Genomic DNA, 16,262 nt, shown 5'->3' on the forward strand with positions numbered 1-16,262 from the left:
CTTCATCCCCACCCACCACAACCCCTCTGCTTGGAGTTGCTGTTTTCCCTCTGGCTTACTGGCTGATCAGAGGGTGAAAGCTTAGGGTCTAGGTAGTACAGGCCAGCTCCTTTGAGCATGGCCTCTCTGTTTGGGGGGGATGCAGAGCAGTTGCTCTTAAATGGCACGAGTCCTCCCATATCTCCCCGCAGTCTTTTCTGTGTGTCCCAAAAGGACAAAGAGCATCTGTGCTGCTGCCACCAAAGGGCTTCATGCCTATGTCAGTGCAGCATCTGAACTGCTGAGTCTGGACTCTGGCATGTTATTTGGCGCTGTGGAGATACCACGATTGTCTCGGAAGTAGACATTACTATATTGCCTGCTGGAAGCTGCTTTGTACACGGAGGTGCAAAATTAAACACTGGCCTGAGGGCCACTGCACACACCTGCACGTGAAAAGAACCACCACCGGGTCAGGCAGATACCTTTGTCCGTGCAGATGGACCAAGCTATTGCGTAACAATGTGCCTTGCTGGAATACGCTTTCCCCCCTCCTCCCCGAAACCTTCCCTACCCATAAAGACTCGTGTTGCTTCCTTAAAGAAGGAAGGTACCATTAGCCCAGCCAGCTGAGTTATTGGCCAAACATACCGTGATGACAGCTGCAGCCACAAAGACTGACTCTCCATCCACCTGGACATCATCTCCAGAGTTCAGCTTCTCTTTCAACTCCTTGCAAGTCTTGGCATTGGCAGAACGTCTGAAAATGCCCCTGGTAGAGGGACCTTCGTGGTACAGCAGGAGCAGCATATCCTAAGAGAAAGCCCAGTTGTACTTAAGAGCTTTACCCTGCTGTTTATTCTATATCTCACATATTATAACATACTTAGCCTAAGACCTAGTTAGTACCGGGAAGAGGACAGACATACAGGAGATTTATCATGATTTAACCAGGGACAAGAGCCTGTCAGCTGAGTTGCAGGTACAGTTCGTGTGGCTACGCTTATCCTGCGTCAAGTGCGAGCCCAGCGGACTCTTGTAGTGAATGAAGTCTAGGCTATGTGGCATGGCATAACCCACTGACATTGCCCCTTGTCAGCTTGTGGTGACCTGGTTAGAGACACCCATTGAAACAGGATGGACATCTGTGCATGAAGTGATGTGGATTACACAGGACAGGGATGCTCTCACCCTTGTTACTGAGCTAGAGCTGAATCACAAGCAAATGCTGGTCGTCTTCCCCATCCAATCCTCATAAATACCATAAGTGGCTTTAAATTCTGGGATAAACACATCAAGTTTATGTCAGGATGAACAGCCCAGGCTGCTCCTTACCATGATTGGCTTGGGAAGGATCCCGTCAGGACAGACAGACGACAGAGACAGGCCAAAGAGCTTCCGGGGGGTGGTAGGGGACTGCGAGGGAGGGCTGCCCGTGGGGGTGCTGGTGCTGCGGCGCAGGGCCCAGTCGATCAAGGACTTCTTCCTCTTGGTGTGTTTCTGCAGTGACTCTGAAAGAAAACACAGACCTTCGTCACACATCTGTCTGTCCTTCCTACTGGCCAGTGAGTGATCTGCAGTGGAGGCAGAGCTCCCAGCAAAGCAAGGACTTTCTACCATCGCGTGTTTAATAACTACAGGCTTAGTGGGGACGGTCAGATAACATACAGCAGTGAAACCACTTGTTCATCTCTCAGCAATCAGCTAAACTCTTATTCGATCACTGTTCTTTGGGGAACCTTGCTGTCTGTGCAATTTAAGACGGGCTAATCAAGGACTGAAAGTTATTTCTGAATACTTGCACAGACAAGTTTAGCCCCTCTGCAATCTCCTTCTCGTTGCACACACTCAGGTGTGAGAGCGACTCTGGGATACGTGTAGGATGCTAGGAAGAGTTTGGCATTGCCGTGGGAAGCAGCACAGTCTCTGCCTGGCTGTAATGTACCTCTCCTCAGCTGCACTGGAGCTTGGAGCCTGGGTTTCAGGACAAACTGACACTGTTTTTCCTTTGGGAGCTGATCCAGGAAGGAAGCCTCTGTCCCATCAGCCAGGAGGGTGTTATTGTTGGTTCCTTGTTGCTGGTCAGCAGCATCCCGGAGACAGTTCAATGCGATGCTGAAAGGATGCTCGTGCCCTGTTGAGCAGAGAGTTGTGTAAAGAGCAAGTGAAGATGCAGAGATATGTGAAACCAGTTCCAAATTTGGGCAGGAGGAAGCAGCCACATCCAATGGCTCCCACCACAGCAATGCTGCCCAAACCCTCCACCTGTGGACTAAAGAGGCCGGGGCACATCTATGCATATATATGATCATTGCTTTACAAATAAATAAGTTCACCCAGTTAAACCTGGCCAGCCACTTTTCATTAGCAGCTCTCCAGAACATTATGCAACAAAGCCCTATTAACTGGGTTTAAGTCCTTATTAATAGGCTTATGGGATCCACTGCATTAACAAAATACTGTAAGCATTGCTCTGTGTAGGAGTTAGCTTACTATGACAGTCTAGTATGTATCGGATGAATACAAAAAGTAAGCATGCGCCACGACAACTTGGAAAACACCAACAAACACCCACAAATAAACATATGCAGTCTAAAGAGCTCTAGAATAATACTTTTACTACGACAATACGGTCTTTGAAGCAAGAGTTCTTTCATAAACCATCATGCATAAACTTTCTTGGAGAGCCTGGGGATGAATTTATTGGTTATCACTGAAAACACAATGCAGAGTTAATGCAGAGATTACTGGTTTGGCATAACTAAGCAGTATGCCATAGGGGAAAACACTCTAGCAATGGCTGCACCATTGATGCACCTGTCAGAGAAGCAAGCAGCAGTTTAAATGCATCTAATAGCTTTGGTTTAGATGCTGGGTAAATCAGCCTATTTCCTTGCTTCCTCTCTGGCAGATTGTACATTTAGTCTTATGTTTTGCTGTCTTGTTTTTGCCAGCAATCCACAAATAAAAAATATTATTGTTATTGTTATAATTATTGGAAAACTCCAGCTTTGGTGATCTCCACGATGAATGCTTAGCACTTAACAGACAAGATTCAGTGGTTTATTCTAAAATGTTTCTTGTATTTCTGAAATCATTTCCTACAGATCTCCAGTGCTCTCCTCCATTATGACTGTCCTCAAATCCCTCTACATAGACATCTACTTTCCCCTCAAAACTCAGAAGTTTCTAAAACCTAGCCACAAGTTGTTAAAAAGGAAAGTTTTCAAATAAACAGCCTGTAAAGGGCATTGCCTCAAGTGGCCCACATGCGCTTGTGAGATCAGATCTGTGTTAGATTACGGCGTCGATTCAGAGGACAACAAGGTTAAGAAGCAGTATGCAACAAATTAGTTTTTTAATATGACACAACACCTTGTGTGGAAAACAGTTTCCTTATTTGTGAACTGAAATGCAATGAAAACTAAATAAATACCAAAAAAGTACGATAAACATGTTAGCTTCCTAACTAGGGGCTTAGAAGTCACCAATGGATCCACCTAAAAGTTCTGCCTCCTTCAGCTGCCAAAGTGCTTTCCTCTGGACCATGTTCTTGCTGAATGAGCACCTAACTGCAGCAACTTGTTTTGCTTCTGGTGGAGCCTGAAGGCAAAGGGCTCAGGAGGTGTCAGGAGATGCTCTGTCTGATGGACATCAGTGGATACCTCTATCACAGGTAGCAAAGGTGGGCTGAAGCTGCCCCAGACCACACGCACTGCCTGTGAGGAGAAGACTGCAAAGATGAGCAGGAGAGGATGACCAACCTCCAGGCATGTAGCCCTGCAAGTTCATACCTGGAGCCACAGGGATGGGATTGGGCTTTGAGGCATGCCCTACCCTTGCATCACATGTGCTGCATAGAAAGAACTTCTTAGGCCAGCCTAAAATCTATTTGGAGCATCTGCTGAAAGGTGTCATGGGCTCCCATCCAGAAATGCACAGATTTGCTTGGAAAAGGGAGGTAAGCGTGAAGATCTTCAAAGATGTCACAATGCATTGATTAAACGTGGATCCTGAGACCATAAAAGCCAAGGGACATCTCAGATCAGCAACAGTCCCCCTACCGTTGCTTTTTTAAGTGAAGAGTGCAATGTTTGAGACATTTCTCTGCCACACACAATAGTATCATTTATCACTTGTTGCTGTGGTGCTAGAATTGAGGGAAAAGGGGAGAGCTCTTACCAATTAGAGGATAAGCAGGCTCATCTTTTCCTGAGATAACCCAGAGGTGGTGTTCACTTGTCCTGCCCTGGTGGTTGAGGAACAGAGAAGAGAAAAATATTAGGTGAAGGGGGTCAGGGTGAGGGTCCATGAGGTTGGACTCCACTCAGAAGGCAACAGACAGCAACAAACAGCTGAACAGGCCAAGGAGCCAGACATGCGTGGCTATCTCCAGGACAGCCCCATGGCTGGGAGGCACAGCGCTCTGGATCAGTCTATCTGATATGGAATGGAAGGGGAAAGGTTCAGGAGAAGAAAAGACTGAGAGCCAGCAGGATGTGAACCCACATGATGGTTTCCTGGCAATATGATCCACAACCCTCCTTGGTATTAAGCTTCTGGAACACTGTCAAAGCTACCTGTTAAGCACTGTAATGGGAAATGCTGGACCACTGCAATGGGCAAGGGTCATCTAATAATATTACTGGTTTGTTTGGTATTTCATGGTTATATTAATAATCCTTTGACAAGCTTGGCTCAATCCTAATGCTGGACCGCAAACATTGGAGTCCTCCGAAATCCAAAGGACTTCATTATACAAGGTTTAAATTTAATGTAGGCACATAAGCACATCTGTGTTTCTAATACTTGGCACCCACACAAATAGATTGCTTCATCTTGTAGTCCAGAGAGTATTAATGCCTTACTGGTTAGCTACAGCAAATGTAGACTTCTCCACATCTGCACTGTCCTGTAACCCAGACATTGCCAGCTTCCTTAGCTAAGATCTGGCAGACTATGCAACTGCCACCTACAGGAAGTCCAAGCTGTAGTAGGGTCTTCTTCATCACACTCTCTGCAGTTTCCACATTGGACACACTGACTGCAGTAGTCTAGAAAGAAAAACAGAGAAAACATAGGAAGCTAGTAAGAAGGCATGAAGTTTGGTTGCGGTTTCTTGTAGCTTGAAAATCTGGGGAAATTGTCACTCATCTGACTGTTGACTGTCTTTACTAAATGTTCGTGGTTAGGAGAGTTGCACTAATTTGAGCGACACTGGAATCATTGTTAAGGGTGATGGCCACACATTGCGAAAATTGTTCTATACTACTTCTCTGTCACGGGTTTATTATACCATCCAAAGACTTCACCGAGCAGAAATCACAGGGGCTGGGTGGTGTTCAGATGCTGTATTTGATCACATCAGTATTTCACTGATAGTGGTGCCACTGTCGCTCCAAAGGGTGAACACGGCATAATGCTAATGAACTACGAGTGTCTGGAGTCACCCTCTGAGGGAAGAGTTCCCAGAAAGTAAATGTGACCCATCCAGCTCTGCCTGAAGTCTAGAAATGCTATTAATATGAAGAGACTGGGACACATTCCAGTAAATTAATTCAGGAGAACACACCAGTGACTCTTTTATGATCAATATCCTCAACTTACTGCACTGAAAATAGGAATGACTGGCCAGTCAACTACAAACCATCACCAATTATAAAGTGAAGCAGAAGGAAAAGAGAAAAGAAGCCACAGGCCAAGAATAATCTTAAGAATTAACTGCTTTTTGTAATCTTAAGAATTAACTGCTTTTTGGTAAGCATCTGCCTACCTCCTCATTTCCCAAACCAAAACTCTCTGAGTGGGCTTCCAGTGGGAAGGATGCAGCTGCCCAGACGCACGCACTTTAAAACCTTTTCAGGTGGGACTTGAATTTTAAACGGGGACAGCAGCAGCACCACAGCCCTGCCTTTGCACCCCTGCCCCACAGACCTCCATGTAGCGTTGGTCTGATGAGCAGGTTCTTGGCTTTACTTACAGAAGAACAGTTGTCAGCATCCAGCACTAAGATCTGAAGGGTCAGAGTCTTCAGATACTCATTCTGTTTTACCTCATTGATATGCCTGAAAGTCAAAGAAAAGGGTAAGGAATATAATTTCCCAGCCAAACTTGAGAAGGACCCTAAGATTTCGATTCAAGGGACCTGCTCCTTGACGCTATAATAAATACAGATTAGTTACAACAGTAACGATAAGGTGCAATGTTCATAGTGTGGTCACATGCTCTTATTGGCTTCTATATCTTTCTTGAGGCCCCAGGCTAGCAAAACCCCACATGCACTTTAATGCAGATAGATGTGGCTAGCGTAACACCTTCCAGCGTCCTCAGGATCATTACCGTTCTCCACAAATCAAGAGACTTCTTCCCCTCTCTGTACCTACATAAACACTTCTGCCTGGATGTTAGTGGAAACAACATACAAAAGCATAACATGAAAAAGAAACAACTGTAGCCTCTAGATGCCACAAAATACAAACTTTTGTTTGAATCAACAAACGGCTGAAGAATCAATAACACTTGCGACATTTCCATAGTGATCAGCAAAGTCAACCTCCAGCTCCAAAAGAAAAAAAATAAAATGCTCCAACAGTGTTATCTTCTACTGGATTTCATCTTTTCTGAACCGTTAACGCCAATTTTGCTTTCACCCAGGGGCTTCCACATTCAGGTTTCAAAGGTGGATTTTCCAAACAGCAGCTGGACACTTAACGTGCTGGAAATCAGAGGGCAATTTGACACCTAGCACGACAAATTTCTCCGAGGACTGCAGAGGAACCACCCAGGAGGATAAAAGGAGGGTCACTTACCACAGCAATGCTGACAGCCATCGTTCCTTCACGTCAGCTGAGCTGAAGATAAAAAGGGAGGCAGATCATCAGACAAGTGCTGAGCGGGTAACAGCCTTTGGAAACTCTACCCAGTTTCATTTATATATAGCTGTAAGTCAAAGTTCCTTCCTGCAAAGCCCTGGAACAAAAGCACAGTCCTTTCCTGCTTCTGTCCTATTTTAACAAATAACAAAAATAATAACAACAAAAAAGAATCCCAGCAACAAACTGGACTACATTTCCTGCCCAGGCTGGCGAGTGTTCAGAAAAGGGACAAATATCTTTCTGTGATGTTGGAGTTAATTCATCTTGTGGCCCTTATTATTTTTGCAGTGACCTTTAATTGCTATTTTCATTCTCCTATTATTTCCTTCCCAGTGTCTGCGGTTCCTAGAAGCTTCTGCTGCCAACGTGGGTTACCCAGGTCTCAGTGACGTGAAGGAAATGGAACTGCTGTTGAGTTTGGACTTAGACACAAACGGCAGCTTGCGAGTCAGAGCATGAATCCTGATCAGGAATGCATCACCCGGGAGAGACCACCCTGGCCCTTGGAAATGATGAGATGGCACGTATGAAACCACGGTACGGTTCCCATTTCTTTTTCCACTAAGGCAGCTGTCCCACAGAAGGAAAGGCATCAGGCCAGATCAGCCCTTCCTAGCTGTGCCAACAGAACCCCTGAGGACAGAGCGACCCTTGAAGACTGCTGACCTCTCTGCTTTGCAAGAGAGAGTACGAAGCAGAGATGCCTGAGCCAGCGGTGACCTGAGCTCCCTGCAGTATACCAGCTCTAGATTCAATTCAGCCAGGCTGGACTGAGCTCCAGGTAATAGAAAGCTCACCTGCTTTTTGGTGAGCCTTATGAGCTCAGGCACAACATCGGGACAGGCTTTGAGACAGCCTTTGGACACAACTGGGCTACTCTCTAGGCTGCTCCACACTCCCCTACATTTCTATTTTTGTGTTTAGCAAGGGCTAAGCACGTGCTGGACCGTGCGGCTTGTGCAGACCCATCTTGAAGAATCTTTCCATTTTTATAGTCTGTTGCTGTGGGCTTGGGACACCCAGGCGGACAACCGCGGGAGGAAGGTTTGCCCAGGAGCTGCCCAGGCCACACTAGGGGTGGGTAAAGGATTTGATCCTGGCACAAGGCCAGCTGGCATTTTTCATTGACATAACTAACCTGTCCTTCGTAATGAAAAATTCTCAAACTAGGGCTAATCTCCTACAGAAACGGCTGCTGGCAGGTGCTGAAACAACACACTTGTAGGTTACATGATGGCAAAAGCTGGTTTGCTATGGCAGATTGGGTTGTGATGCTGCGGGATACTCTGCAGCAGGGTTAGCCCTTGCTATAACAACACTTGCAAGGGTTGGTCCTCTAAAAGGTTCTCGAGGACCAACCTGCAGATATCTTTCTAAGATGACTGTGTCCCAATATCTAAGTTTTTACCACACTGCCTAATGTGAGTGGAAGTCCTTTGCTCAATGGGGAGAAGGGTTGCAGGAGAGCTCAGGGCCCTATAGCCTCAGTCATTGTTCCGCTGGACACATGGGAGACTTGGGCAGCTGCCAGGCTGCAGAGGGAGGTCTGGTGTCTGATGAGATACCTGAAGGTGACAACATAGTTGGTGGTAGGCCAGCCGATGACAAATGAATTCTCCGGACCCATCTTTTTCTCTGTCACTTCGCTGAGACATGTGCCGGTCCACACTTCGCTCAGATGCACCTGCTTTTTCAGCTTCAGGCTGGAGGAGGATCTGCAATTCAAATTATGTATTTCTTAGGCCAGATCCTAACATCTAGACCTCCAGAGTCTGGTCATGCCCCCTTCCAGTAGTGCAGGTGGGGTGACAGCAACAAGCTCCCCAGAACTAAACATCTGGGCACGTGGAGGCACTACAAGAAAATTTTGCAAGTGGGTTTTGGGGTTGGTGGCTGCAGTGGGACAGCTGCGGCTCAGGGCAATGTGATTCACTGGACTCACATGCAGGCAGATGGTGATTTAGGCTAATTGCTGTCTATGCTAATAACTGAAGTCACTAAGCTCTTAATTTATGTATGGCAGAAGTAGCCAGACCAGGGGTCAGTCTTCTGTCCTCACTGCCTCTTGCCCTCTTGCTATTTCTTCAAGAAGACACATAAGGGAAAGGCCAAACCCAATTAGACAACCTTTTCCTTCAGGAAAATGGAGTGAAACGTTAAGATCAAGAAGAATTTCTGGAAGTGGAAGGGGGAGATGCCACATTTAAGACCCATGTTTGTAAAGAAGAGTTGTTTTGATGGCCGCTCCCCAAATAGCTCAGAGCCCAGCTTCAACAGCACATACTGGGGAGAAGGAGTGAGTGTGAATTCCTCTTACCTGGACTTGGCGATGACCAGCACATCACTGAACAAGATCAAATGTCTTTCCTGGGTCTGCAGGCCCACAGTTAGCTGTACTCGCTCGTCCAGGATGAAAGTGGAGCCTGGGCTGCTGAACACCCCACTTGGCAGCCCATTGTCTGAGTGGGAAGAGGAAAGGGTAGTTTCCCTGGAGGAGGAAGAAAAATCATAATACTTTGTCAGAGGCTTTTCTCACAAAGGTTCATGATTGGTCACAGGCAACTGCTTTGGAACAGCCTGACAGCCCCGTGCTTCCCCCAGCACCGACCCTACTGCTCTCAGTTCTGAGCTGCATTTGTCTGCTCTGCCCCATTAATTTTACCATTAATTTTTTCATCTGTCTGAGACTGACAGATGGAAAACTGTCTAAAGGCCCACGCTAACTCTGGGGAGGCTATGCTGCTGAAATACTCATTTTTTGAGCCACATCTCACTCAGGTAAAACACTTCTTTCCCGCATATGCGTGTAAGCTATGACTCAAAAAGGAGATGGAAAATCCATGCATGGCTCACGGCACTGCTCAGCCTGGCGCGGGGAGGGACTGCCATTTCTGCGCGCTTCCCATCTGTACTGAACCGCTTGTCAGTGCAAGGGCTGCAGCACAAAGAAAATGAACTGCATGTACTCATCTAATCCCAGCCATGTGATTCTGGCTTGCCTGGCTGCAATCCAGCATCTTGTTTCTACTGAGATTGATACAGGTGTTGACCATTTAAAAAAAAAAACCCTGATGGTTTTTGAACGTTGACTGCACTCAACAAGCCGTCGTTGGGATTGAACCAGATTCTTTTTCTGTTTCCCCCAGCTGGAAGTGCTCTGCCAAGTGCTAATCCCCCCACTTGCCTCTCAGCACCCTCCCAGAGGGCCTTCTCAGCGCTGCTCCTGGCTCTGCTCGGCCACAGAGCAGGTCCCACAGCCAATTCCTGGGTCTACCCCTTGCTCTACAGGTGGGATTGCACTGAATGAACAAGCAAGAGTTCTTTGCTGAGCTTTGTTCAGAGACTGTGTTCTTGTGCCTGACCCCAACTGAATTAGCTAACCTCTGAGATGTGGCCTTAGATTTATGTAGGGAGAAAAAAAACCCAGAAATCCTCCTGTCTACACATAGACAAAAATGTGTATCTTGCCTGCAGGCAAGGACGCATGTGGAAGAGATACTCACCTTCCCTCTATCCCTCAGCAATACTACTCTAGTCTGAGGGCAGTCTCTACACAAACAAATGAACAAACATTTTAAGGGCAGTATGTTTGACATTGTTAGTCTCAACTCAATTTCCATTGGCCTCATAATTGGGCTCCTTTGATTTCACGGGAGTGAGGTTAAAGCTAGCCAGTAGCTGCTTTTCTAAAATCGTCCCCCAGTCACAGGACCACCTGCACTCCTGCAAGCAGAAATTCCCTCTTCCCTCCTCACTACTCCACAGCCACCAACAAGTGAATTCTTGGCTTATGCATCTGTTGCCTCCACAAGTGAGAAGCTAAATCACCTTTACACTTGATATTAAAAGCTTTCCATGTGCGTCAGTTGAGCAGTGGGAGCCACACCGTCTCACAATCTCAGCAGTGGATTTCCTAAAGCTGGAGGAGTTGCAGCAGGATAGCAAAAAAATCTCACCAATACTCTGGTGGCCTAAGCAAAGATGGCATTGTACCAGCTCCCTCCATAGCAATCCATCATGAGAAACATTTAAAGCTTCCCTCCCTCCCAAGGATATTCTCCAGCCAAATAAAGTCAAGAATTTGTTTCTCTTTACTTTTTTTTTAGTGCAATTTAGAAGAGGGTGGGGGGAATGACAACAAAGCCACATAACTTGGTCAGAAGACAACCAAATGAAAATCAGTCCTGCCCTTTATTTTAAATGATCCTACGAGACTGACCCCACAAACTTTTTTCAGAAAAGCAGAATGTACTATGCATCAATTACCTATGGCGTACTATAAAAGGGGTATTCTTCAGGAAGGCTGGTCCAGATCAAAATGCCAATCAGTTCAGCTTTATCATCTCTTTCTTACAAAGGAAAAAAAAAATTGAACTAAACAAATCCCTCTCTCATTTCTTAGGGCATCTCTGTTTCTGCTTCTCACCCCACCACCGGTGATAGGTGAGAGGGTAATGAAGATGCTTGTCTCACCTGCAGTCTGGCAAAAGGGGGAAGGATAGAGCTTCTTCTGCTGTTTGCAAGCATAGGGACATATATATATACACACACACACACATATATACACATGTATCTGTAAAAAAATACACACACACATATATATACACACATACGTACACACATAAATATATATATTTTAAAAAATCTCTTACTCCATCAGGAGGTATGGCCTCCCAGCATCAAGACAGTGTACGTGTGGTGACGAGCAACCTGGTCATTGCGTCTCAGGAAAAAAGTCTCCTGGACTTTGTGTCTGTGAGCTGGGACTCATTGCTCCCTCCTGGCAGGAGCACACTGGCCTCCTGGCACTGGCTATGCTGCCGGGCAAAAGGGAGGCAGTGTGGGCTTCCAGCTGAAAGCAAATTTCGGGAAAAACTCCAGGCTGACAACTCAGGAAAGCAGGTCCTCCAAACCACGACATGTCCTTACCTAGAGACTGAGTGTGCCATAGCACAGCCACAATACGCCCCATGCAAGCTCTCAGCAGGCCCGCGCCTTCAAGTCTGCTAAGTCAGCTGGCAGATGGGGGTCAGGACGCATGAGAGAAAAGCCAGGAGAGCTGTCAGGAAGAGCTGGAAGCTCTGCTCCTCAATCCAGCTTGGACTGTATAGAGCACTTCATGCCCCGATGGCAGGGAATGGCTCCGCAAGGGATGGAGGAAGGTCACCCTGCCAGCCAGCCCCAGGGCCGCTCGCGGGGCCTCGCTGGCGAGGTCTGCACTGCCAGCACTGTGAACAGCCCCGCGCTGAATGACACAAGTGTCAGAGCTCGTTTATCCCAGCCAGGTCAGCAGGGAAACCACACTACAGAACCCTACACGCTGTTTCTCGTACCTGATTTTACTTGGGTGTCGCTGCACTGTGCAATATTGTCCGGGTGTATTTGTACTTACTTGGCTATAGCAAGCACCAACTATCTAGGCCTAATATTCTCTGCACTGACAGTCAGCAGCCAGCCTGGCGTGGTGGGCTGACCGAGCTGGCTGCCAGACCCCCACCCAGCCGCGCTCTCGCTCCCTCCCAGCAGGACACGGGGAGAAAATAAGATGGGGAAAAAAGAGGAATTCATGCACCGCTTCCCATGGGCAGGCAGATGTCCAGCCTCTGGCCGGGAAGCAGGGCCTCAGCATGTGTCATGGTTACTTGGGAAGACAAACGCCATAAAGGTAATGCCCCCCCATCCTCCTCCTTTCCCTCAGCTTTTACTGCTGAGCATGATGCCATTCCAGTAGAAAAGAAACTCTTCCATATCTGTCCACAAACAAATTGCCTTCGACACTGTTAAATGAATTTGAAAACCAGTTTGATTTCAGTCTGTATGGGCAGGAAGGTGGAAAAAGGAGTCAGAAAGGTATTTCCTTTACCTGGAATGGTGCTTTGACTTGCCGAGAGCTTTAGTAATGGCAGAAGGGGTAGATCGTCTTCTTTGGACTATGGGCTTCATCTTCTGCAAGACAAAAAGACATTCCAGTTAGTCTGGCCACCTCGGAAACCGATCTGCTCGTTGCACTCTACAAGTTCTCTTTTTATTTTAACACTCATGAAACCTCAGCACTGAGAGCCATGATCTGTGCTTTCAGACACCTCCCTCCCCTTCCGTATTATTAAAACACTTGTCAACTCTCACATTTATGTGGGACACTTAAAACTTTTCTACCTTGAAATGCTTCCAGTTTTCACAGCCAAAATTCAAAGTAATGACATGAAATTAAGCAGAGAAAAGAAAACACAGGCTGAAGGTCAGGAAAAACTTCCTAATACTCATGCCATGGAATAGTTTGTTAAGGGAAGGTATAGAAATCCAAATTTAAAACTGGAGTGGACAAAGCTACAAACAGCATATAATACTGTAAGGGAGCCATAACTTATGGGCTTGAAGGAATGGATGAGGTTACTCAGTAGAGTTTTCTCCATCTTCATTTTCCATGATTTACAGATTGAGCAAATAGACCGTTATTAGGCCCCTCTCCAGCTAGCGTAACCTCAAGACACTTGTATTTCTTTTAACAGCCACAGTCACCAAGTCTTGTGTAACACAGAAATGAGGTGACTGTAATGGTGGGACTTGTGAATTAGACATGATAACTATCCAAGTCAACATACACACACAAAGGTCACAGGTCTCCTTTTATTTGCCAAATGAATTTCATGTTGGAGAAGGATGACAGATTTTAGCCTGGAAGGTAAATCCTTACATCAACGGTTCTTGCTGAGTAAGCATGGGAAAATCTGTCCCATGGCGTATTTCTAATTTCAGCATTTGCCTGCACTAAAGCTTTAAGTACCAGGAATTTTAGAGTATGCTGAGAATTACCGATGTTTTGACTTCTGAACGTATCAAAATATGCAATATCCTAAGAATAAAAGAAACCAGGATTGCTGGTTGAGGAGAGGTCCTACGGAGAAAGTGCGTTTCTTTTATCAACTGTATACTTCTCAAACTCTGTGCTGAATGTAGAAATATTTATTGCATGTGAGCTCGTTAGACCCATCTCTGAGTACACAATGCTATTACAGCTCAGTACCTTATAACCACATTAACATGACATTCTTATGATGTTAAAGGACGGGATTACCCTCATTCCACCGATAGCAAGGATAAGAACAAAGCGATTACAGTGAATTTGGGTGTCTGGCGTTTAACACAGTGGCTCTGATTTTTCTGAGCAGACAGAAGGGTTGGCTGAGGGGACTGGTTTGAAGCGCTGTTCCTGCTCACCCTCACGGGCGCTACGGGGGCTCAGCACGGCTATAACTCTGTCTCCGGGGATTTATGTGAGGAATCCCAGAAATTAAGAACAGGGCATTAGTGACCACTTCAAAAGTTGGTGGAAGTGATTTACAACACTTGAGAAAGGAAATCTGTGGCAGAGGCCGGCGTGGAGCCCAGCTGCCAGGGAAGGCGCACTCTTCCTCACGGCCCATTTCGTTTGCAATGCACCTTTTGACTTCTGCAACAGAAGATCAGGGAATTCTACAGGGAAGAGCTTTCTACAACACAGGCTCCCGATTCATTGCCTGGTCAGGTCTGGCAGAGCCCTCCAAAGCACAGATGACCTTGTGAAGAAGAGTGTATGATCGTGTAACTCAAAGCTGGAGTGGGACCGCAAGCACAATTTAATAAAGCAATTTCTTAATGTATGAATATTCAGCTTTGCAAGACCAGTAGTGCTCTCTAAGTAGATTCCTTGTGTATGTGTATACATGTAGACAGTGACAAATGGACGGCAATTTTTCCTCCATTCCCTGATATGACCTTGCCAAGCAAAGATCTGCCTTTGGAAGTTTCACAGAGAAAACTGAATAAAAATAACATCAGCTCAAAAATGTTTGTTTTAAAAAAAGAGAGTCTCTACTAAAACAGAACATCTGCCTTTCAGAGGTGCCTTAATAGGATAAAATGTTCCTACAACACATACTACAGCAAAGCATCAGTCATGCAATACCTCAGGGCAGGAAGAAAGGATGGGTGCGGTTGCCTGCTGGAAAACCCCGGCAGGCTGCCAGCGGCAACGGTCACTTGAATGAACGGACCAGGCACGCCAGGCAATCCGATGCACCCTTGTGCCAGGGGCATTGCAGTAACATCTCCAACGGCATTGTAATAAAACCGTTAGGAATGGTTTCAGATTGCATCTGGATGGTGGCAGCAATGCCTTCCAAGAAGCCTTGTCTTTGCCCACCCATGGCACTTCTCCAGAGGAGTCTGAGGACCTGTTCACTAGCACCACTTCCAGCAGGCACTGGACTACCCATAGAAGTCTCACCAAGACAGAACTTTGGGTTTCCAGTGAAATGCTGTGACTACAGGACACAAGCTATTCTCCATACTCGCTATCTCCAAATAAAATGCTGTTATCATCAGTTGCCCAGCAGCCTGGTTGTCTGATCCCAAATAGACTCCAGGCAAACCAGAAAATTGCCTTCCAAGCCCTCAGCCGAAGTCTCTTTAACCCCAGCCAGTCAAGTATCCTTGGCAGGACATCGTTGAGATGACGGCCACAAGATCACACGAGTCACACCATACTGAGGGAACAGGCCACAACTAATTAGCATAATTTCACAGTTAACATACTTGATTTGCATATTTAATAGAGCAATAATAAATTGTTCTGCCTTCGGTTTCAGTAGCCATACAAGGTAAGACAGTTGCTCATATCCTCCTTCCCTGCTTGGGAGAACCTAGCTGTCTACCCCATTTTAAATAATTTTGGACTGTATCACAGAATCACAGAATGGTCAGGGTTGGAAGGGACCTCTGGAGCTCACCCAGTCCAACTCCCCTGCCAGAGCAGGGTCACCCACAGCAGGTTGCACAGGATGACGTCCAGGTGGGTTTTGAATGTCTCCAGAGTGGGAGACTCCACAACCTCTCTGGGCAGCCTGTGCCAGTGCTTTGCCACCCTCAAAGTAAAGAAGTTCCTCCTCATGTTAAGATGGAATTTCCTATGTTCAAGTTTGTGCCCATTACCTCTTGTTCTGTCACTGGGCACAAGAGGCTGCTGGACAAGGACAGAGTCTCCTAACACCTTGAGAGCTCTTCCAGTCCCACGTTAAACATGCTTTGAATGCTGCATGTTTCTAAGGTCTACAGTTTTCTTGCAAAAAACCCTCCCATCTCACGACACAGCAGAAACACCACAAGGCCTCCATCTCACAGAGGAGCTCTCTGGAGCGGCCAGAGCCCCCTCACCCTCCTGCCCAACGGCTGCCCTTGAGCAGAGCTGGCAGTGCCCAGAGGGGGCGGCTGGTGGTCCACAGCCCAGCACTTGCCTGGGTGTCGGCAGCATCATCCAGCCTTTCCCCACAAGCATTGCTTTTGGATGAAGGGGGGATTTGGCTGTGCTCCTCCATGTTAGAGCCAGGGAGTGCTTTTGCTCTGCTCACATTAACCAGGCCCTGGAATCAG

General features: G+C 46.6%; 1 protein-coding gene across 1 annotated transcript in view; it reads right to left on the minus strand.

The window, feature by feature from the left end:
* The window catches only part of LOC309675850 (rho GTPase-activating protein 20-like), a 38,334-nt gene that overhangs the window by 6,864 nt on the left and 15,208 nt on the right, over positions 1-16,262 (minus strand). The window contains exons 2-11 of the mRNA XM_082488253.1: positions 12,718-12,800; positions 9,172-9,342; positions 8,420-8,569; positions 6,789-6,830; positions 5,960-6,044; positions 4,956-5,033; positions 4,162-4,228; positions 1,925-2,113; positions 1,315-1,490; positions 631-792 (exon numbers count right to left, since the gene is read on the minus strand). Of these exons, the coding sequence (XP_082344379.1) occupies positions 631-792; positions 1,315-1,490; positions 1,925-2,113; positions 4,162-4,228; positions 4,956-5,033; positions 5,960-6,044; positions 6,789-6,830; positions 8,420-8,569; positions 9,172-9,342; positions 12,718-12,797 (1,200 nt within the window). The 5' untranslated portion in view covers positions 12,798-12,800. The remainder of the gene's footprint in view (positions 1-630; positions 793-1,314; positions 1,491-1,924; positions 2,114-4,161; positions 4,229-4,955; positions 5,034-5,959; positions 6,045-6,788; positions 6,831-8,419; positions 8,570-9,171; positions 9,343-12,717; positions 12,801-16,262) is intronic.

Source organism: Vanellus vanellus (genome assembly GCF_965231255.1).
Source record: "Vanellus vanellus genome assembly, chromosome: 10".
Lineage (NCBI taxonomy): Eukaryota > Metazoa > Chordata > Aves > Charadriiformes > Charadriidae > Vanellus > Vanellus vanellus.